This window comes from Amblyomma americanum, chromosome 4 (genome assembly GCF_052857255.1).
Source record: "Amblyomma americanum isolate KBUSLIRL-KWMA chromosome 4, ASM5285725v1, whole genome shotgun sequence".
NCBI classification, from domain to species: Eukaryota; Metazoa; Arthropoda; class Arachnida; order Ixodida; family Ixodidae; genus Amblyomma; species Amblyomma americanum.
The window spans coordinates 156,428,724-156,449,396 of record NC_135500.1 but is presented as its reverse complement, the minus strand read 5'-3'; the positions used below and the strand labels follow the sequence as shown (position 1 = coordinate 156,449,396).

Here is a 20,673-nt window from a genome sequence, read left to right as displayed (position 1 = left end):
TTCCTTTACCTCCTATAGTGATATAGGCTGTGAATTGATCTCTCCCGCTGCTAGCTCTGCCGTTCTGTTACTCAAAAACGACTTTATGTAATTGAAAGTTCTTTCTTCTGGGTTAATATCCGAGAGATTCCCTAAGATAGCATCATGCGTGACGTTATCGATGGCCTTGTTTAAATCCAAGCCTAATATGGCTTTAGTTCCTCGGCCACGTTCCGGGTCTATTAAGTCTGCCTTGAGTTGGAGCACAACATCTTGGGTGGAAAGATTAGTCCTGAAGCCTAGCATGGAGTTCGGAAGTAAATTACTGTCCTCGGCGTATTCTTGTAGGCGGTTGAGAACTACATGCGCCATTAATTTTCCTAAGCAGGACGTCAAAGAAATTGGGCGTAGATTCTCTATAAGCAACTTCTTGCCTGGCTTTGGAATGAATGTAATACTGGCATGTTTCCATTCTTGTGGAATGGTTCCTTCTCTACAGTACTTGTTCATGAGACCAGTGAGAGCTTCCACCGACTTCGCGTAGAATTTTCTGAGAGCTTTGTTAGTAACACCGTCGGGTCCGGCTGCCGACGTGGTGCGTAGTTACACCATGGCAAACCGCACCTCCGCCTCCGTGATTTCGGCGTCTAATCCCTCGTTTAGTGTCCGCAAAACTAACCTGCAAAACCATCGCTCCGTTCAAACCACGCGCGCTGTCCGTCAGGTCACGTGAGAAGAGGAAGTTCTGCCCACGGTGGAACTTTCGTATTAACACAAAACCACCCAGCTCGTTTTGGTTCGTCGCCGCGGACGGTGTGCATTTCCGATTAATTCTGACCGAATTAGGCACTTAACTAACCTTCCCAAAATGCTACCCCTGTGCTAAATTTAAGCCTGAACAAGGCAGCGATGTAGAGGGAAGCTAAGAGGTGCATTTACCGACACCCCAGCCTGCACAGGCTGCACGGCACGTGCAGGAACGTCATGAACAGTCACGAACGAGCTCCAAACCAATGTCTAAGGACGTTGCTCCAAATGGTGCGGCTTTGCTGAGCGAATAAACCCAACTAAGCAAATGCAGTGACAGCATAAACTGCCACAAAGAGCACTGATTCAGTCACGACTTTTCCTTGGACCTTGGTTGGTACAAAAGAAACTAAAACATACAGGTGATACAGGCCTACAGCTAGGACAAATGTATTACAAATTCATACAGTTTTTAAAGCTAATTATTTATGTAGTTAAAAATAGTTCATTTCTAAAATCCTAATTTTTTTTTTACCCCTGGTTTACGTTATTTAGACAGCCGGCGCAGGAAAGCCAATTCAAGCTAAGACGAGCGAAGCCAAGCTGTTAGCTGGTGGTGTGGTGCGGCCAGAGCAGTGTGGCCGGTGCGGTTTGCGAGTTGCTGGATTTCGCCGTGCTGGATGGACTGTGGGCGGTTTGAACGCTGTGCATGAACGATTGTGAACGATTTGAAGAGTACACACATTGGCCCATTCAGAGAACAGGAGTTGATCGCAACGATAAGCAGCATGTTTAAAAAGTAAGCAATGCTATATATAAACTGGAATGTCTAGCGTTACGTCCAGAAGGAACGGCATATCTTGCTAGAGTTCTCTGCGGCCGCGCCAGTACATAGCATCGCAAATTGTGGCACGATTCGCTGCTGCACGGTTTTGTTTTTATTGCTTCATGGGAAGTGGTCAGGTTGGGTTCGTTGTCGTTAGGGGACGTAGGTGACAGTTGCTGTTCCGTCTGGACTAGCTGAGGGCGGTTTGCCTTTCGCCTGGGCGGAACTCCAGTCATAGCTAATTATAAAATTTACTTCACTAGCGTGCTAAGCCAATTGACCACGATTTAGTTACACCGTAGAAGGAATCAGTCAGTTTTTCGGTTCGGAAAGACTGCCCTAGATGTGACCTGTTTGTTAATCGCGTTTCTAGGGGCTGCCTTTTCCGGACACGTTCAGCTCTCGTCATCACCGTGCGACCATTTTTGCGGGCCTTCCCTGACCCACCGTCTGAAATCGTTGCTCTTGTTATACTTCCAGGTTCGATGAGAAGGAACATGTGTCCGGCATAACGCAACTCAAGTCGTCAGTGCAGAAGGCAATTAAGGGCAAGATTCTGGAACAGTTTCCACAATCTGAAGATTACATCAACCAGATACTTCCGAAAAAGGATCTGCTTCGAATCGTGAAGTGGTAGGTGTATGATTCTGTACGTCACCACTGCGAATTCCTCTGTGCAACGTCCCAAAAACCCCCTCAACGCCATCACTGTCTTTTCTCCTTTAGTGTTGCACTGTACTCAATGAACTAGAGCCAACCATACCTCAGTGCCAATACTATGTCATTTTTGCTTCCAGCAGTGTCGCTGCAGTGCTGAATCATTATTCTTGCTCTTTGTGGACCTTGCAACACGCTGTGCAGCAGTGCACTAGTTAATGTCACTGTTTTGTGACTGCCAATTCTGAGGAATTATTTCAGTTTCATGTTCGTGATTGAAATCTTCGACGAGCCTGCTTGTGAGGGCTACACATATTCCTGCAGTACAAAGTATGCATTTATATGACCAGAGCGATATGGCCAGAGTGCAGATAATGGTGCCCAGTAGAGGTGACCTGTTTGTGCCTCACATCAGATGTGTTTGCTTAAGGCCCGTTTCACATGCTATGACTAGAACGAAAATAGTCGGCCTAGTCGGTGGTGCCGCAGTGCGACTTTTGGTCAGTGCTTTCACATGGAATGTGTACCCTGCGAATTCATTTAAAGGACACACAAGGTTGCTTGATGTTTCGCATAGGCAACCAGCCCATGATTAAACGCGACAGAAACGCTACACAGAATGTGTTGATGATGTTATGACCAGTGTACTTTTATATGCAAGGCAATATTTCATATGTTTTGATTATAATAAACAATTTTCCTTCTGCCGCGGCAACAGCTCCCACGTGACCCCATGTCGCATGCAGTCTCGGTGCTCCCCATTGGTCAGTCGCAGAGCGAACACACCGTTGCTGCGACTGAGTACCAGCTGGACAGAACTCGTTCGCAAACTGTCTGCTACTAGACCGATGGCCCTCCCCAATCGCAGACCGACAGAATTTGCAGTGTCACAGGCGACAGTGGCGTGCATGTGAAACGGGCCTAACACGTTCACTGCGGCAAAGATTTTTGGAACCCTAATCCCTGTGCATTTTGACCCATTGGTAGGCCATCCTTATGTTTTCTTGGGTGCAGCATGACCCCCCCAGTGAAGCTCCGGCGAAGCCATCTTATTGGACTGACAACAGATTGGAATAGCAACCTGGCAATCACGTTTTTCACAGGCTATTTGAAAAACCTTATCTGTCCCACGGCTTCATCGCGCCACTTCCCGCAGAAAAAGAATACACAACGTCACCCACCGGTGACCCACGACACAGTGAATGTGTTAATGACCATCGTTTTCTTCATAGCCGTTGACATTATTGTCTTAACTATAAAAGCTAACAGGACATCTGATGCCAAGAGAGATACAGGCCATTAATTGCTGTGAGTTTTAAAAACTGTACCCCTCATTTTAACGTCGGGGCTTTGTGTGCACAGGCTAGCATTCCAAATCACAACACTCTGCTTCGTTTTGGTTCTTGTAGCTCCTGTGCTGACAGTGTCCTTCTGAAACTCGGAAGGCAAACTTTCTTCGGCTGGCTGTAAGCTGCTACAAGTACTTCCTCAAAATTAGTTTCTACTGTGTTGTTCAAATCTCCATGCTGTGGTATCATTGATAAGAAAGCTTGCATAGTTGGTTGCTTCACGCCAAATCCTCATATCTTGGAAAGGAAGAACGGGCACATAAAGAAATATGTCGCTTGGAATAGGTTGACTGGATCCCTTGCAGGAATAGAAATTTAGGCTGCTGGTGGCTATGAAATCGTGGTAAAGTTCTGTGTGACAGATCTGCAGGACCGCCACGTTGTGGTCACTCCAGAGCCGCAGACAGAGAAGTTGGAAAGCAGTCTGTTCTAGGCAAGCTTAGGCTACCTTTTCCTTTGACCTCAACAAAATGGTACAAAGATATATATACTTCATATACAAAGTATTCACCGATGTCACAGCAGCTGCCATTTTGTTGTCTGTGGAGCACTGTGAAAGGCCGCCGGCATGTCTAAAGGTGTTACTGCCTCTTTTATTATTGCCTCCTGCTTTGGCTGGCACTACTTAAGCTACACACTGGCAAAATGGCACCCGTGACGTAACATGAATACCCTGTATGCTTGCAGGAACCAAAGTGCTCTTCCAGGTTTGTGTACTTATACACATTTAATTACTTTTCTTACTATCAGGATCTGTATCAGCACTACTGCTAGCTAACCTATGGTTGGATTGAAGAGTAAAAAAAATATGCTTATTTATAGCGCAGGCCAGCTTTACTACAAATACTATTATGTGAATTGCTCAATTAGTGAACAGGTTGCTGGTCATTATTGTCTTTCCTTTTTCTTTTTTCTGCGGCCTTTGCTCAGCATTTAAATGTCAGTGTTTTTTGTCATCTTGCTGAGCAGTTTCAGTCATGTCCGTGAATGCTGGACAAGACTACTGTTGGAGTTCATGCATCTTCTCTGACCTCATAACCTCCTCTTCCTTACGCCACAAAGTGCTCCCTGCCTCTGCTCTTCTTTTCCATTGGTCATTTTCACAAAATTGACTCCATGTTGCGACAGCACTGGTACTGTAGTCGGACACAACTCAAAAAGGCAGTGGCAAATACCCCTCAAAGGAGGACCTTCAGCCTATAGTGTCAACCGGTTGTCATACTGTTGTGATTAATCCCATTTCATGGAGAATCCTGCCAGCTACCTGCAATGTCACGCTAGGTTATTAACCGCAACGTCATGGCGAATCGTCAACGTCGTTGGCTGGAGGGCCTCCTCTGAGGGGCATTCATTGCTGCATCCTTAAGGGACTTGTATCCGAATATAACCAAAGAAGGAACAGCGTGTGAAAAACCATGTCATTTGTGCCGTTGCCCGAGTGAGTGGCCGGCACATTCATATGTTGTCCGAGTTTCCTGATAAAAATATATCTTAGGAGCACTGTTGGATGGATGTTTGCACACTAACAGCATAGAAGAGCAGCTAAATGTCATTGGGCGAGTTTTCCAGCACCAACAAATACAGACGATGGTAACAAAACGTTTCAGCGCTGTAATGAAGCGCTCTAGGAAATTTTTACCGACAGTTTTTAAATCAGTGCATACACTCGTTTTTATGTATCCCAGTGCTGGAAACCATGATCAGTGAGCGCAATGGCAATGGCAAAATTGCTGTAACAAACACTAATATAGTTCTCACCGGCCAGACAGGTAATAAGATATTTTTAGTATATGGAGTAGCGTCCATTTCAATTTCTATGCCCAAAGTTGTTACGGCACAGTGATTTACGCCTCGTCGACGAAAGTTTTAGTAGGCCGTGTTTTCCGCACCAACAAAGAAATTAAAACACTGTGGTGCCATCTAGTTACAAAAGCTGAAAGTGCATGGTTGACGATGCAAAGTGAGCGTTGTTTTTCATGGAATGCCGCACTGGAGAGAGTGTAAACTATAACAGAACATGACAAACACTCCGAAAAGGAGAAAACACTGTGCGCCTAAAACAAATAAGCGATATTTTACCGAGTTGTGGTCACATGGTGGGCTGCAGTGATTATAGCGGGTTTCTCCGCAAGATGGCTTTTTATGCGATTTTCAATAGTAAACTAAAATTGTAAATCATCGCGTCTTTGATATTGCAGTGCTCAATTCTTACAGTATAAGGCACGATCTTTTCATTTCCGCCATAATCTCATAACACGTATTGGTCAGTGTTCAGTCCCTTTAATTCATTACATGCCTTCCATCCACAGCTTATGACCAAACTAAGATTACAAGGGGCGGTAATTGCTCCGTGAAAACAGTGCACGGATGAGGCGACCTCATTGTTCTTGCATTCCACCTGTAGACGATTAGAAATCTATGTTCATATTTGAAGTAGCACGTGGGTAACAAAATTTATAGGCACAAAAAATGCAAAAGGGCACAGCTTTATTCGTTGAAACTCAAGCAACAGTGACTGCCAAACTTTCATAGCTTTTCGGCGCAAGCAGCATGACAGTCGCTTGGTCTTGCTTATCTGTAGTACTAGGTGCAAAGAAATGGCCCTTCTAGCTTTATCACTCACCCGTTCTACAAGGATCTTCATTCGTCTTTGCCATTGATTTTAATTTCTCTCCAAAGCAAGCACCAACCACATAGCATTCCGCTTTCATGCAACTCATTTTTAGATGCCAGACAGTGATTTCTTCCTTGTATTTTGTTTATTCCTTTACATCCTCGAGATGAAAGACTGGCTCACACGAGGTTGCCACCATCGACAAACAAGCACAAGTAGGCTGCCCATAGACAGAGTTCTCCGTAACGGTGCCATACTGGATTACTTGAGAACACCTGCTCTAGGTCATGAAAACTGCCAATAGGAGCTCCCATTTCTAGAAGCCCACATCTTCTGTCAAGGTTTTCTTCTTTGCCTACTATTTATGTTCCCAGCCCACCTGGTTATCGTTGTCCTCTAGCTTCTTTCCGTGTGCTTGGACATCAAACTGTGGGACATGGTGGATTACCGCGCTTTTCCCGTTTATATTCTTATGGGAGCTCTGTTGAGGCTGTTCTCTTCATTCTTAGCATCGGCAACATGGCATTCCCTCTTCTTCCACCAGGCCATCTTGAGCATAGAAAATTCTTGGACAGAAAACCACAGGTGTGACAGATGCTCAAGTCCACTAGTGCAGATGTCAAATGCATTAATGGAGTCTTTACAGAGGACCTGTTAGTTGAAAGTTTTTCTGTCACTGTGTTGTCTGCCTCTTTCCCAGCCATGACCACGTGGAGATCCTTGTGAACGGGGCAGGAGAGCTGCTCTTCTTCCGTCAGCGCGAGGGGTCATACTTCCCCACGCTGCGACTGCTGCACAAGTACCCCTTCCTGTGCCCATGGTTGCAGGTTGACCGTGGAGCCATCCGGTTTGTGCTAAGTGGTGCAAACATCATGTGCCCAGGTCTCACGTCACCTGGTGCCAAGATGACCCGTGTGCCCAAGGGCACAGTCGTTGTATCCTTGCTGGTATTTCGTGCATGCAGTATCAGGCTCCCTTAGCCGTAGTAGAACCCGCTCTGGGATTGATGACTGTGACAAAGTTAACTCGGTAGAGGAGCCACAGAAGAACAGTGGCATGCATGTGCGCTCTGGAATGAAACGAGCATTCCAGCCACGTAAGAATGGCTGCCCACTAGTTAAAGGACTCTTAAAGGGGTACAGGCACAAAGTTTTTGGGTGTCAGTTTTTTTTTTTTTGCCTTGAAAGATGCCTACGGGCCTAGTAATCGCGAAAATAAGCTCAAAACCACAGTGCGCAGCATGAATAATTAATTGCAAACAATTCTTTACCAAAAGTTTTGGTCTCAGTCGGCATGAGCTCTGGAGTGCACCTTAACATCACTCAGTTCAGGTGGAAATAGCGAGTGGCTGCTCGGACAGCATTCAAAATCGTATTAAATTATGTTCCACTCAACATCTGCAATTGAAACTTGCTAGAAGTTATCGCCTTATGCCCATGAAAGAAATGAAACAGAATTTTTTTCTTGGAAAAAATCGCACGCCACTTTCTGGCCTCAGAAAACTTATTTATTGCTAGAAATGTAGATTTGCAAATGTAGCATATTTGTTGTCTTGCTTCTCAGTTAAAACTCATGACATCAAGACTTTTTAGAAAGGACTCCGTCATCACCGTTTGGAAATGAATGGCAGTGTCAATGGTAACATTTCCTGTATTTCATTGGTGACCTTTTCTAGCTTATCAATGCTCCGTTTTGAGTGAAAGTAGCCTTTTTCATTAAAATACCATAATCTATCGATTGAATACAATTTACAGTTTGTCCCAAGTGTCCCCAGACACAACCAGCATTATCTGCTAGCCATCTCAGCATGCTGTGCATCTATTACAGCAGTTCATAATGGAGACAAGTTTCGCAGCAGGAATAAAACGCACACAGAAGACAAGGAACAAACAAAACAGCTGTCTTGTTTGTTCCTTGTCTTCTGTGTGCGTGTTATTCCTGCTGTGAAACTTGTCTCCATTATGAACTGCAACCAACTAGCCCAAACCACCGTGTTACTACAGCAGTTCCTTGGAAGGCACAAAGACCCCATTTCAATGGAGGCGAAATGTGAAACCACGCAGCTGTTGGAGATTAACCTGGGGCCCTCTACTACGTCGTCTCGCATAGCCCATATGCGGCTTTCAGATGCTAATCCCTGAATATCGTACCATACTTGTTCTTTTGGAAGGACGACTTTGCTGCATGACGGAAAGGCCCCCCTGACTAGTGCACGCTGGCTTGGAAAGAACACGTGCGTAGTCCAGCATAGCACTGATACATGCTACGACATACTTGAAACCAGTCAGAGCCAGCATCATGGATATCAGCGTGTTGCAGAGATGAATGCCGACCACTCTAGAAGATTACCTTGTCTGATATAACGTACCAGCTAGTGCTTCTGCAACTTTAACTTGTCACAAGCACTTAGTTTTGCAGTCTTTGGAAGTGGCTGCGAAACTCGCATAAAACAGTGGAATTTTATGTTTCAAAAGAAGTTAATGCCGGAGTTGTCGTGTTCGAACCCAGCTGGGCGGCCAAGTTTCGATGGAGGCGAAATGCAAACGGCACCCGTGTGCTGTGCGATGTCAGTGCATGTTAAAGGGTCCCTGAAAAGGGTGTTCGAGGTTGTCTATAAAATGCTCGCATTACATAGAGTACAGGCCAGCGAGCATTCATGCCGCGTACGAACCTCAAAAGCAAGCCAATAATTTACGATACAGCTTTTAAAACCCCTGCTTCCGCGCCTAGCGGCGACCTGCAGTGCTCGGCTTTCGCTCGAATGTAGCGCTCTTTACGTCAGCAGTGGACTGCTAGCATTGGTTCGCGCGGGGATCGGCAGCCGGCGGAGGAGAGCCAACATTTCAGCGTGCAAAAAGTGACGAGAGGAGAGGGAAAGGCGCAAAGACGTGCAAATTCAAATTTTGACTACAGATTAACTCAGCTTCCACAATACGCATCTAAAAAATTCTTGCTGGGGGATAATTGTGGAGTGGCATCCTTTAGCATCCTGGGCGTATCGCAACTTCGTGGGGACCACCTTTCACAGCCCCCTACCCACAAAGATCCCCAGGTGGTCGAAATTATTCCGGAGCCCTCCACTACGGCACCTCTTTCTTCCCTTCCTCTTTCACTCCCACCTTCATCCCTTCCCTTACAGCATGGTTTGGGTATCCACCAAGATTTGAAACAGTTACTGTGCCATTTCCTTTCCTAAGAAACCAATTTTCAATTTTCTTTTTTGGGCTTCTAAAGACCATTTATACAATAGGAGAAAAAAATTATTTTTGTCAGGAGCAGTGAAGGACATCTGAGAGGTTTTAACAGATATGCGGGCCAGGTACCAAGATAAATTCTTTTTATTCAGGGAGCTCGGCACCTCAGTTTTGAACACACAGGCTTAGTGGGGTCACTTGCATCATTGCAGCAACACAGCAGAGTGGAGGAAGTCTGCGCTAAATTTCATGCACTGTGTATCTCATCAAACTGCATGTCATTTACTTTTCCAAAAAGGTGGGAAATTCCATTCAACTGTGCATGCCTAGAAAGAGAGAGCCCAGGCTTTAGGCTTTCATTGGTTTCCCAGTCTGGCAGAGCGGAGCATTGAAATAGGTACAATAAACAAAGCTCAGGATTTGTGCATTGCTTTTAGAAAATGCTCAAAACTACAGGTGACGTATTATGATTTTGTTGACAAAGATCAGTGTGTGCATATACAACAGTAAAGAGAAGTATGCAGATCATAAGAAGTAAAAACACATTATGGCATCTGGCAGGAGGAACAAGCTGGAAAGGCTGTAGGCACTGCAACTTATCGGCCACAGGCAGTGGCGTTGTGGTCCTTGATTGTCTTTATAGGCGATCATGGCTGAAGGCAAGCAGCACCCACTGGCTGTTGGCTTCACAGTGATGTCCACAGATGACATGTAAGTCTTGAACTTCTTCTTCAGCTGCTACATGAAGATCACTAGCTGTGTCTACGGAGTCAGGCAGTATCATTAACAGAGGACTGCATTTTGCCCATCTTACAAATATCTGTAGAGCTTTTAGCTAGTTGTGCTGAGTAATTTCAAGAACAGAATTAAATTTCAGAAACCATAGCAAAAACTGTTGCTATTTGGGAACACTGTTAATGTCATGAACACTAGCTGGTATTGTAAACGACGTGGAGGATGCCTGTGCCCACAGTAACATGCAACTGTGCACTTTTTTTTTTTTTTGCAGAGCCAGCATCAATAAGGGTATTGGCGTGGACAACGTGCACTACCTCAACGATGGCCTGTGGCACATGAAACCGGTCAAGTGATACAATAAAGGGATTAGATGAGTTGAAGGGGTCCGGTGTCTGCCCGCGAGAGGCCCACAGAGAGCGCGGGCGCCTCCCGCTGTAGCCGTTCAGCCAAGCGGCCCAGCGATCCGCGCTCCGAGACTGCGTGCTCGCAGAGCAGCACCGACGCTCCACGCTGCGTCGCGTCCAGCACGTCATGGTGCGACATTTCGCCGGTCACGAGCAGCTCGGCTTCGCCGAACGCTCCTCGCAGCACGGACGTGCCCGAGCCCGCGCACAGGGCAACGCGCGACACCGCGCTGCGCGTGGTATGCCGCGCGGCCAGGGCGAGTCGCAGGCGCCCCGGTGCACCGACGTGTTCCCCGAGCTGCGCGGCGAGTTCGTCCAGCGGCACGGGCGGTGCAAGGTGCAGCCGACGGCCACCATCGGCCGCCAGTGGCTCCGAGCCGCCGCCACCCAGGCCAGCAGCGAGCCAGTCGTTGGCGCCGTCGTCGGCCGCGTCCCACGCCGTGTGCGGCGAGTAGACGGCGATACCTTTCTCGAGGCAGCGGATCACGAGCCGCTCTTTCCATTCGGACTGACGAAGCGCCCGCAGCGGCGCGAATATGGGCGGGTGGTAGGAAACGATGAGCTGGGCGTTCTGCTCTTCAGCTTCGTCCATCACCTGATGGGTCAGGTCATTCGTGAGAAGCACGTTCTCTACGACGGGATTACCGCTGGGTTCCACCAGCAAGCCGACGTTATCCCACGAAGCTGCTGTCGAGGGTGGCGCAATGCGCTCGAGTATGTCGACCACCTTTTTCAGATCCATTCTGGTGCCACCGCGCTCCTGATGCGCCCACCTCACTGCACACGGGCTCGCACGCACGCGCGCAAACTTTTGATGTGTGGCAAATACCCACCGGAGAAGCCGGAGTGGCCGCATAGCCTAACATGCTCAGTAGTGTAACTCAGGTGCTTTGGCTTCGTTCGCGGTAGGATTCGCCTGGCTCGCAACGCTCGACAAACTAGCGCGTGTTGCACGGCATCAGCCATGGAGGTAAAAAAGCAGCAGCGACGTGACCCGAGCAACCCGACGGTAATTTTTCCTTTTCTGCTATGGGCATGTAGTTGATGTGGTAGGAAAGCAACCATCTCGGCATATTGATAGGAAGCTTGGCTTGGCGAGGCAGGCTGTTGGCGAGGCGTCGGAGCTATCACCATCATCGCTGGCAATTTTGTGCGTGCCTTTTCTTGCTATAAATATCTGCTTTCAAATTTTCCTTTCCCAAAGATCATTTTCATTTTTTTTTTTTCAAACTTGCAGTGTACTGTTTCCACTCTAGCGCACACAAACGCTTCACCAACTGCCTCTTTGTTTCTCGGTACGTACCATGCAGTAATTGCGTATATAAGTGAAAAAAAAAGTCATTTCTGAAACAAAATGATGGTGAAAGCCTGCTGCTAAATTCGGCAGCTGTGGGACTCTGCATAGGGTCGATGCTAAAAAAAAACGGCAGTTTGAAGTTGGGTTTGAGGCAGGCAGTATATTATTCTTACACCGTGGTACAGGTCGTGGTTTGAGGTAGCCAAAATTCGAGTGTTTATGACGGCCCCAGAAAATTTAGGGGCTTTAAGTGTTTACGGGTTGCCGCGCCGCTCGCGGCGAATAATATAAACCGTATTCTAGTTGCAAACGTCAAGATCTATGGCCAAGATTGTTGAAAGGTTGTTGATAACCGCTCAACCGCTGCCAACAAAAATCTATAGATATAGCAGTCTAAAAATGATCTAAAAGATGAAGCACAAGAGTAAATTGGCAAGGCTTTATTTGTTGCTTCCAGATGGCGCTGCCATCTGTAAGCATTCGCGGAGTGGCTGAAACCAGTCATTTTTTGAAGCAGAGTTCGGAGCTGCAGGCTAAATTTCGCATTGGTGATTAGGCTACGGTGTATATAGTTCACTGTAATTAGGCCGTTGCCAAATCTGGAGCCCTCAACAAGGGCTTTCACTGAGTCGAAACCGCCGAAATATGGAAACCGCAGAGGTTAGCAGACTCGCCGCCAGCGGCTTTCAGGCAACGAGTCGTCAATGGAGGAAAGAAAACTAGGGTGGGAGCATTCGGCGATAACCTTGAAGTGCTTGTAGCCTAGACATAAAAAATAAAATGGCGGTGGAAGAAAAAAAAAAACTCTGGAGGAAGCGTGATGTAGGCGGCCAGCACCAAGCGCGTGAAGCCGCTCCCTCTCCCATTTTCGCTCTCGATCCGAGTCAATCCCTAATGTTTTTGTGTTGGTATGTTTTATCACGCGCGTTTGCGCGGCCCATGGCGGTGGCGCCGACGGCAAAACGGTTGACCTAGTCGTAGTTTACCGCTCTAGGTTGCGCATGCGCGCGCAGTGGTAGATGTCCACCGTATCTTTCCTTTCTCAATTATCCATGCGCCGTATGCTAGCTACCACGTGGTGTGATCACAGGAAAGGAGGGGGAGAGGGGGGACGACTCGCAATGGTAGATGTCCACCGTATCTTTCCTTTCTCCATTCTCCATGCACCGTATGCTAGCTACCACGTGGTGTGATCACAGGAAAGGAGGGGGAGAGGGGGGACGACTCTGTCCTTTTTTACTTTTTACGACTAGGCTGCAAGGTTCTCGCGTTATCGCCGGACGCTCTCGCCTAATTTTTTTATGCTTTGTAATGATTTCGAGTGGTTGCATGGTTACGTAACCGGTAGGCGCAAAGCTTAACAAATTTTCAGAAACTATATACGCCAGTGGGAACACAATGCTCGAGTTTGTGTTGCTCAGGGTCGGAAGCTATAAACGGAAACTACTGCAGAAAACCCCAGCTTGTGCGGAAAATTCCCGAATAATTATTATTGCTATTCATTTTTCCCTAACCTTGTTTCTACACCATAGTGCATTTTGGTAATTTTTGTTTATAGTATTAGATCCTGCAATGCAGTTTTAATGTTATGCGTCGTTTAACACGCTGCTGACTGAAATGCTGATTTCTACAGCCGTCTGCTTGAGCAGACGACACGTGGCGTAAACGCTCTGGCAGCTAAAAGTGAAAAAGAAAAAAAAAACAAAGCGCAAATCAAAAGTCATTCGCCAGTGCATGATTTCGCACACTACAGCTCGATAACAGCTCATCATTGTGCCGTATTTTGCTTGAGCTTTGCACTGTCTTTGTTATTTCAATGCATTGCAGCTAGGATAATTAGGTCGATTACAGTAGCTAGCATACAGAAGCGCAACAGCAACGAGTACGTTTTCTGGGAATAGAAAATCGAGATGCAATAATCTCACAAGTTGGCGTTAATGTTTAATCTGCGTCCTGACGGCAGTAGACATTATAATTACCATCTGTGCGACGTATGCTTGCGCTCAGCTGCGCGCATATGGCAGCCAAGCACGATATCGTATGCATGCAGATTTTCTGCGCATGATGCTTATTAATCGGGAACACCTTAACGATATTCAGTCAGTTTAAGCTGGTTACGCATGTTTTAGCCACATTTTGTTTTTACTTGCTGGCAGTAACGCTCACAAAAGCACGGCAACACTGGCAGAAGCGGAAGTATGTCCTTGATTATATAAACTAGAAAGTATAAAAAAAATCAGGCAACACCATCGACTATGTAAATGTGATGGCCCGCTTGCGTTTATTCGACATATAAAGCATACAGCGCCGTGATGTGTGATACGCTTGACGACAGAACTGCAGAGCACATGTCTCAAATCTCCATTTGTTTTTCTTGGGCACTTCGATCCATGCATGGGAAAGTATATATTCGATCCACTCACACTCAAGAGCTCTCTTTGCTGTGGAAACGATTTTTCCAGTAGTGGTAAGGTAACGATAATGAACGCCGTTTATGTAGCTTATTCGCTGAAACTAGCAAGCTTCAAGTGCAAAAAAATATATATATCGAAGCTCAAGCGCATTACCTATCAGTGGTCGACCTGGACTGCTGCCAAACCTGCTCGACTCGAGCACGCGCATAGTTCTCCTTGTGGACGCTAGGTGCCCAATGCGCGAGTCGCATACGGAGGCCAACGGAAGATCAGAACACCGCGCGCGGTCTTCGCAGTCGGACGGTCGTCGTAGAAGAACTACTGCTACTGTCCGGCAAAAACACCGCTTCCAAGGTATTCGCTGCCCGCTTCCATAAATCGGTAATGTTATTTAGATTTTACGCAGCTTAACGGCTCTTATTGTGTTCGATCGCTGCAGTAAAAACTAAATGTGTGCCGTTATGCTTAAAGATATAAAATAAAGTGAAGGTTAGGAGGGGAGGGCAGATCGCACGAATAACGTTTACAATGAGTGCTGGTTTTTGGGGTACCTATATACATATGTAATTACAAAACGGAAGAGCGGCAGCGTGGCTCCGGAATAGCACATGTGCGGGTCTGTGTGCAATTCATTCTGTGCTAACAAAACAAAAGAAAAAGAGTGCGCCTTGCAGTTCGCTGTTCTGGTCGCTAACGGCCCCTTCACTTTCTCAAAAAAGAGCAAAAGCAAGCGCGGAGCGAAAGCGCCTCTCCCGCGTTGCCGGCCGTGGAAAATTCCGCGATGAGCGCCGCTTCTTCGTTTTCGCGTCCTCTGGCGGCGGCCGCCAAAAAGCGCGTCTGCACGCTCATGCGCGTGGCCGGTGCGTCGTCTGCTGCTGCTGTCTGCGACTTCCATGCTGACGCAAGTCCCGGCTTGTTCTCAATTTTGCTTTCATAAGGTGCGGACAACGAGCTATTCCATTCCACTGTTTACAGCGTCTTGATCGACGTGAGCCAACAGACGAGCTCACTGCGCTGCTCTCTTCGCCTCGTGCGCTTGCTGCCTCAGCGTTATACTTCGGCCATGGAAGCTATGGACTGGTTCGAGCGCGACCTCATGCAGAGGACGATAGCAGCGTCGGGCGACGCTCACAGGCAAGCATTTTTCTCCTTTCAGACTGCTTTAACATAGCCAAGCACGTCGCATGCCCGATCTAACTTTCGTATTTATCTGTCGAAATTAAAAAAAAAAAGTCATTTGCGCAATGTACTGGCCTAATCGAGGACAAACATCGTTTGCAAGGACGCATATATTATGGGCTACGTTAATTCTTTGAAATATATTTAATCATCGGTACTTGCTTGCATTTTCTATAATTAAAGAGCAATTTCTGTCGGCTGCGAGTACAGTTTTCTATGACGTGAGCCAAGCAGATGATCCTGCCGGACAAAGCAGCAACCGAAAGCCTGGGTCGGTGGGTGGGCGAGTTGCGTGTTCTTGAATTGCATGTTGTATTTTTGTGGCGTTTAACTTTCGTTAGAGGTGCGATCTCTTCATTTTGACTAATTTTAACGAACAGATGAAACAGTATCTTCAGGCAACCGCACAACTTGCTTAGATGCCATCGGCTGCTTCTCCAGCCGGCAGGGGCGCAGCCTCTTGTTTCGGCTGCTCAGCCAACCTTTCCGAAAATTGTACCCGCACGTGCGATATCAGTATTTCAGTAACTACAAAAAAAAAACAGGCAAGTACCAATGTTTAATTCCATCTTATGCTATCTTGTGAGAGATGTTTGCTATCAATTAGGCCATTAGATTGGCACACAGGTTTTTTTTAAAATCCGGACAGGTAAATACGGAAGTTTCTGTATAGTCACGTTTGTTCTCAGATATGCTCATTTATGATTGGCAGACGAGCCCTTGCTCCCAGAATTAAGATGCTACCAGGAATGAAGGCAATGGCCTTGTCGAAAATGCAGTCGTGTGGTGGTGACCGCAGGCGGGCGTATAGTCAAATTGTTTATTGGGCGAACTTGTGCCCACGAAAGCTTGCTCGGCAGCGATGATAGCACCCGTGTGGTCAGCAGTAGTTGATCCAGAGGGAAGTTTACTGGTATGTACTTAACTGTACAGAGCACTGGTTTCGTCCTTAAGGGCATTAAACATGATCGCATATGATCACATGGTGCAATATAAAAGTTCCACGAGCCGAAAGCAGCGCGAAACACGATAGAGTCAAAGAAGTGGCTCCTTCCAGTCTAATTCTACATGGATGTCCGCCTACACGGGTGGAGAAACCATGTTCTCGGTTTTTAGGAGTGACATGATGCGAGTCAGGGCATGTTTGAAGTTTCGCGACCTACCCATCAGTTTGGAAAACTATGTACGCCACCGGCGAACCTTTGCGGTCGGGGCTGAAAACTAGCAGTCAAGTTCCTGTTGTGTGCTGTTTACAGTGAAATCCAGAATAAACTCATTTTGCAGCATCTGCAACTTCGAGGCCAGAAAAACATCCCTCCCTTACAGATGCCGTTATCTGTTGAGTGACACGCATGTCGCAGAATAGAGGCGATTCACAGCATCGTCGCTGACTAGCAGAAAGTGTAAGTGGCCAGCAGCTACTACTCGGCTCAACTGGTCATATATACAGTCATACACTCGAGCCTCGCAGACGACACCTGCTATGCCGAGAAACACAGCGCGCCTGCGCGACAGCCTCGACTTGCTTCGAATGCGCCTTAGTTCGCATCACCAACACTTCCGGCACCAAACCTCCTTGTCTGGAATACACTGTACTTGAAAACATTCTTTTAACCTAACAACACAGCAGATATGCAGCGCCAAACTAGTCAAAACAAATCACGCATACCCACTGAATCAAGCAATGACCATGGGCTTCTGTTCACCCCTGAAAGGAAATAGAATTCGAAACTTAAGGCAGAAAGATGGCTAATTAGTGTTTATATGGAGAGTACATGTCGTCCACTGACCTGTCTAGAGTGCCCGAACTCCGTGTCCTCTGCGCTCTGCAGCGCGCAAAGAGACGTCTAGTGGCAGCACCTGGTTCGAAATAGCAAACAGTTTAGTAACCGTAATATCCCTTCCTCTGGATATGGAACTATACTAGCCCGGCCCGCTCTTCCACGCTAATTAATACACCCACTAATCCTCACTAAGCCACCTTCATCTATCCACCATTTTCTGGGATATGCCTACTTTCAAAATCTCGGGGGTCCTTTAGAACATTTGGGGGTGGCCAACTTCGAAACGCTATGGCATTTTCATAAAAATGTGGCTACAAAGGCCCCTAGTTTTTTCATCAAGCTTATTAAAGTGCGTTAATTGGCGGAGCAGTCCAAGTGGCGGGCACACACGTTTGCCCGTAGTTTTGCCCTGTTCGTGTGTGATATTAGTGTTCTAGTCGAGAAAAGCATTGCACTTTCAGAACTTTTTTTTAACAGTTCAGCACCGCAGAATTTCAGTACTGCTGCATGCAATACACAAGAAGAGATTTTCATATGCAGCATTAACCCCCAGCCAGCAGATGGAAGAAAGCAGATGGCGAATTAGAGACCAAACCCAAACTCATTGAAATTTGGGGTACAGTAAAGCAAACGCTGTCCTACGTTCACAATTGATAAAAATGGTGTGGAACTGAAAAACCATTTTCAATGACGACGCGGCTGCTGCTGTCCGACTGTGGCCGAAGAATGCAAGCACTACCACCGCTCTACGCAGTGTTAAACAAAACCTGAGCACAAACACACCAACAGAGACCAGTTACACTCCATTTTCACACGCAGGGTGGCATTCCGTTGTGGCCTCAAGCGAGCCATGCCGGTGGCACCCCCTTCACATAACGAAGTCAAGCGGTTTCGGCCGTCCGTCGACCAGCCCCCGCTGCAGCAGCAGAGGACGCCGCAGACCAACCTGCCGCGAGACTTCGAAAGCTGGCTCACCGAAGTGCATGGTTGCTAGTGTTACACCCCACGGATGCTTGCCAAAGAGGGGGCCGCCAGATAAACCGGACCTCCATTGTTTATGTGCACTATGCGACTGCTTGGGACAGCACTCTCGTGGAGTGCAGTCTGTGGAGGCATGCTTCCATGCTGTTCTAACGGTACGCGGACATTGCTTTCCCTTTGTGCAGGCGACACCAGTCACTGCAACCGATTTCCGGGGCATCTCCTTGCCCATGTCGCGAGGTGCGTCATTTTCAGTGGCTACAGTTTCCTTCGCCTGCACGCCAGGTCAAACTCCTAGGTTTCCTCGCTACCTGTAAATCCAGCCAGTTGTGGATGCCGAAGTGCTGTGCAAATAAACATGTTGATTTTTTGCGTTCCTGCTAGTCTCCTGTGCTTACATTTTTCAAATTCTTTAGCTAGAAAGTATTTGATACTTTTGCGTCCCGCTGTTTGCGTGCTACCAATTCTCCACACACCACCTGCCAAGGAGGGCATGTTTATGTTCCCACCACCGTGCAGGCACATAGGGTGTGGTGGTCGTGCAAATACCCACACAAGAAACCTTGTTGCCCTAGTACCCATCCATATAGTGAAGAATGACACAGGGTAGTAAGCTTGCAGAGCAACTTTTATTTCCTTATTCTTTTCTCCGACAGCAATAGCCTTCTCATCAAACAGACAAAACAAAGCAGTTAAGGCAACTAAATGCACCCACTGCAGTTCCACTCGGGTATGTGCGACCAAAACATAAAATTGTTCATTTGCAATGGTTCTGACTGTGACCACAACAATGAACTGCTTTGTAGGTGTACTACCTCAGCCTCGGCACGTGGAGTAGTCATACTACGCCACACACAGTGGTCACAGTGTTTCTGGACAAACAAGTATGTTGTACAAAGTTGTCAGTTTAAAAGCAATGAGTACGGCGTACCAGCAGTGTTTAGTTATTGATGATGTAAATGTTAACTTAAGCGCTCGTTCAATGCGTAACAGACACCAACTTCAGCTCCCATTCACGAAGGGACAGGACCGGCTATTCACAGCCACTTTCGCGCAATGCAAGCCTGGCTGCATGCCCTCTGCACGCATATACTATGCAATGCATGCACAGCACATCCCACACACTGCACTGCTAGGTCGGCGAGCTTCGCCCAATGCAAGACAAACACTGCCTGGGCAGTGCTACAAAAGCAGCAGCTGGTTCATTGCGGGAGAAGAAACACACATACACACCCTGCTGCCCCATGTGATGCATCAGCTTTGGCCCTATGTGTGTGAAAAACATTTAAAAAGACACGAAGGGAAGAAAGCATCCCGTGGGTGGAGCTTGCAGTCTGCACAGGATGTGCACTGACCCTAGCCACAATGTCCACGTTTCACAAAAGCATGCTGGTTATGACACTGCATGAGCAGCTCGGCATATAGTGCATTACGCTGGGGCACACAGTTCCTCAAGCCAAGGCTGCACTTTGTCCATTTAGCTGAAAAGCACACTGGCACTGAAGGTGCGGTGTGTCCACCAGGCCAACAAATAAAAAGGTTGCACTTGTAGTGGCTTTGCAGTGCAAGGCAGTGTTGCCACAGAGGGGAAAGAACGGAGGCCAATCCCGCTCTCGGATGCCACTGCACAGAATCAGTGGGACAGGGATATTGCTGACTGCAGAAACAAGCTAACAGTTGGCTGGTCCCAACGGCCACCAAGGTGACAAATAAATAGGGGAAGGCTCAGTGCTGTGTCTGAAATGCAGGAGGGCAGAGAACAACTGTGCCTGATATGCAACTCTGGTCTGGAGCAGCAGGGTGCCACAGCTTCAGTCAGCAGCTGGCTCCAGGCCTGGAATGCTTTTCTTCACATCACACGTACGGCAGAGCATGCGAGCTTGCGCGATGCGACCTTGATGCCCGGAAAAGCATCGAAGACTATGACAGAGAGATCACCATTATCTGTGTGAAGTCACTATTGCATTATTGGGCCACCAACTCCAACCAACATGGCTCAAAAATCCACAAGCTGCACTATCTGGCAGGGGGCCACAGTGGGCACGCCTGCTCAGGTGCAGAACCAAACCAAACAAAGCTCAACAGAAAACGGCTTCAGGAGACCTGCTGCACTACTCCCATGGCACGGTCCACGATGCTGCCCAGAACTCCTTTCAGCGACAGCACCTGCATTGGAAACCCACTACTCTCAGCACCAGACAGGCACTCTGTCACACGCAATTAGCCTGTGACAACGCTTTTGTTTCCTTTCAGTGTCGGCTTTCCATGAGAAACACTCGATAGTCTGAGGATGCCCCCGTGGAGCAGCTAAGCACACAGACAGAATACGGGGCAGTCAAATGCAGTGCCAGACAAACCAGCTGGAATTCAGCTCAAGTGTGCTGTGTAGCAAAGCACTGAGTCACTGAGGTGTGCATGCATGTGATTGCATACACCTTCTAGCAGTGCAAACTAGAATTTCACCATCGCAGCTAACCACGGCTACCTGGTGCCAGCGGTTTTAGTCACAG

At 47.4% G+C, this 20,673-nt stretch overlaps 4 protein-coding genes across 5 annotated transcripts in view; 2 read left to right on the top strand and 2 right to left on the bottom strand.

The window, feature by feature from the left end:
- The first annotated feature begins 1,298 nt into the window (after positions 1–1,298).
- MCTS1 (malignant T-cell-amplified sequence 1 homolog) lies at positions 1,299–10,484 on the top strand. Its single transcript, XM_077662126.1, has 5 exons — positions 1,299–1,525; positions 2,033–2,185; positions 6,873–7,107; positions 10,010–10,077; positions 10,376–10,484. The coding sequence occupies exons 1-5, from the start codon at positions 1,515–1,517 to the stop codon at positions 10,455–10,457; spliced, it is 549 nt and encodes a 182-aa protein (XP_077518252.1). The 5' UTR covers positions 1,299–1,514; the 3' UTR covers positions 10,458–10,484.
- LOC144128596 (NIF3-like protein 1) lies at positions 10,471–11,517 on the bottom strand. The gene has a single exon (XM_077662125.1). It carries the CDS (start codon positions 11,362–11,364, stop codon positions 10,471–10,473), a length of 894 nt encoding a protein of 297 aa, XP_077518251.1. The 5' UTR covers positions 11,365–11,517.
- A 2,916-nt stretch (positions 11,518–14,433) lies between these two features.
- On the top strand, positions 14,434–19,881 carry LOC144128598 (uncharacterized). The gene is made up of 3 exons (XM_077662127.1): positions 14,434–14,573; positions 15,158–15,353; positions 18,002–19,881. Exons 1-3 carry the CDS (start codon positions 14,456–14,458, stop codon positions 18,174–18,176), a joined length of 489 nt encoding a protein of 162 aa, XP_077518253.1. The 5' UTR covers positions 14,434–14,455; the 3' UTR covers positions 18,177–19,881.
- LOC144128594 (protein Fe65 homolog) overlaps positions 18,774–20,673 on the bottom strand; it is a 29,858-nt gene continuing 27,958 nt past the window's right edge. For both annotated transcript variants that reach the window (XM_077662123.1, XM_077662124.1), the window contains exon 10: positions 18,774–20,329. In XM_077662123.1, coding sequence (XP_077518249.1) covers positions 20,258–20,329 — 72 coding nt within the window. In that variant the 3' untranslated portion in view covers positions 18,774–20,257. The remainder of the gene's footprint in view (positions 20,330–20,673) is intronic.

What these genes read in the sequence shown, in the direction of transcription:
- MCTS1 (XM_077662126.1), top strand. An exon ending in TGCCCAAGGGCACAGTCGTT is followed by an intron (nt 7,108 to 10,009) that starts GTATCCTTGCTG and finishes TTGTCTTTATAG; the next exon opens with GCGATCATGGCTGAAGGCAA. An exon ending in GTGATGTCCACAGATGACAT is followed by an intron (nt 10,078 to 10,375) that starts GTAAGTCTTGAA and finishes TTTTTTTTGCAG; the next exon opens with AGCCAGCATCAATAAGGGTA.
- LOC144128596 (XM_077662125.1), bottom strand. Translation starts at nt 11,364, where the DNA reads ATGCGGCCACTCCGGCTTCTCCGGTGGGTATTTGCCACACATCAAAAG.
- LOC144128598 (XM_077662127.1), top strand. Translation starts at nt 14,456, where the DNA reads ATGCGCGAGTCGCATACGGAGGCCAACGGAAGATCAGAACACCGCGCG. An exon ending in GCAAAAACACCGCTTCCAAG is followed by an intron (nt 14,574 to 15,157) that starts GTATTCGCTGCC and finishes TGCTTTCATAAG; the next exon opens with GTGCGGACAACGAGCTATTC. An exon ending in GCGTCGGGCGACGCTCACAG is followed by an intron (nt 15,354 to 18,001) that starts GCAAGCATTTTT and finishes TTTCACACGCAG; the next exon opens with GGTGGCATTCCGTTGTGGCC.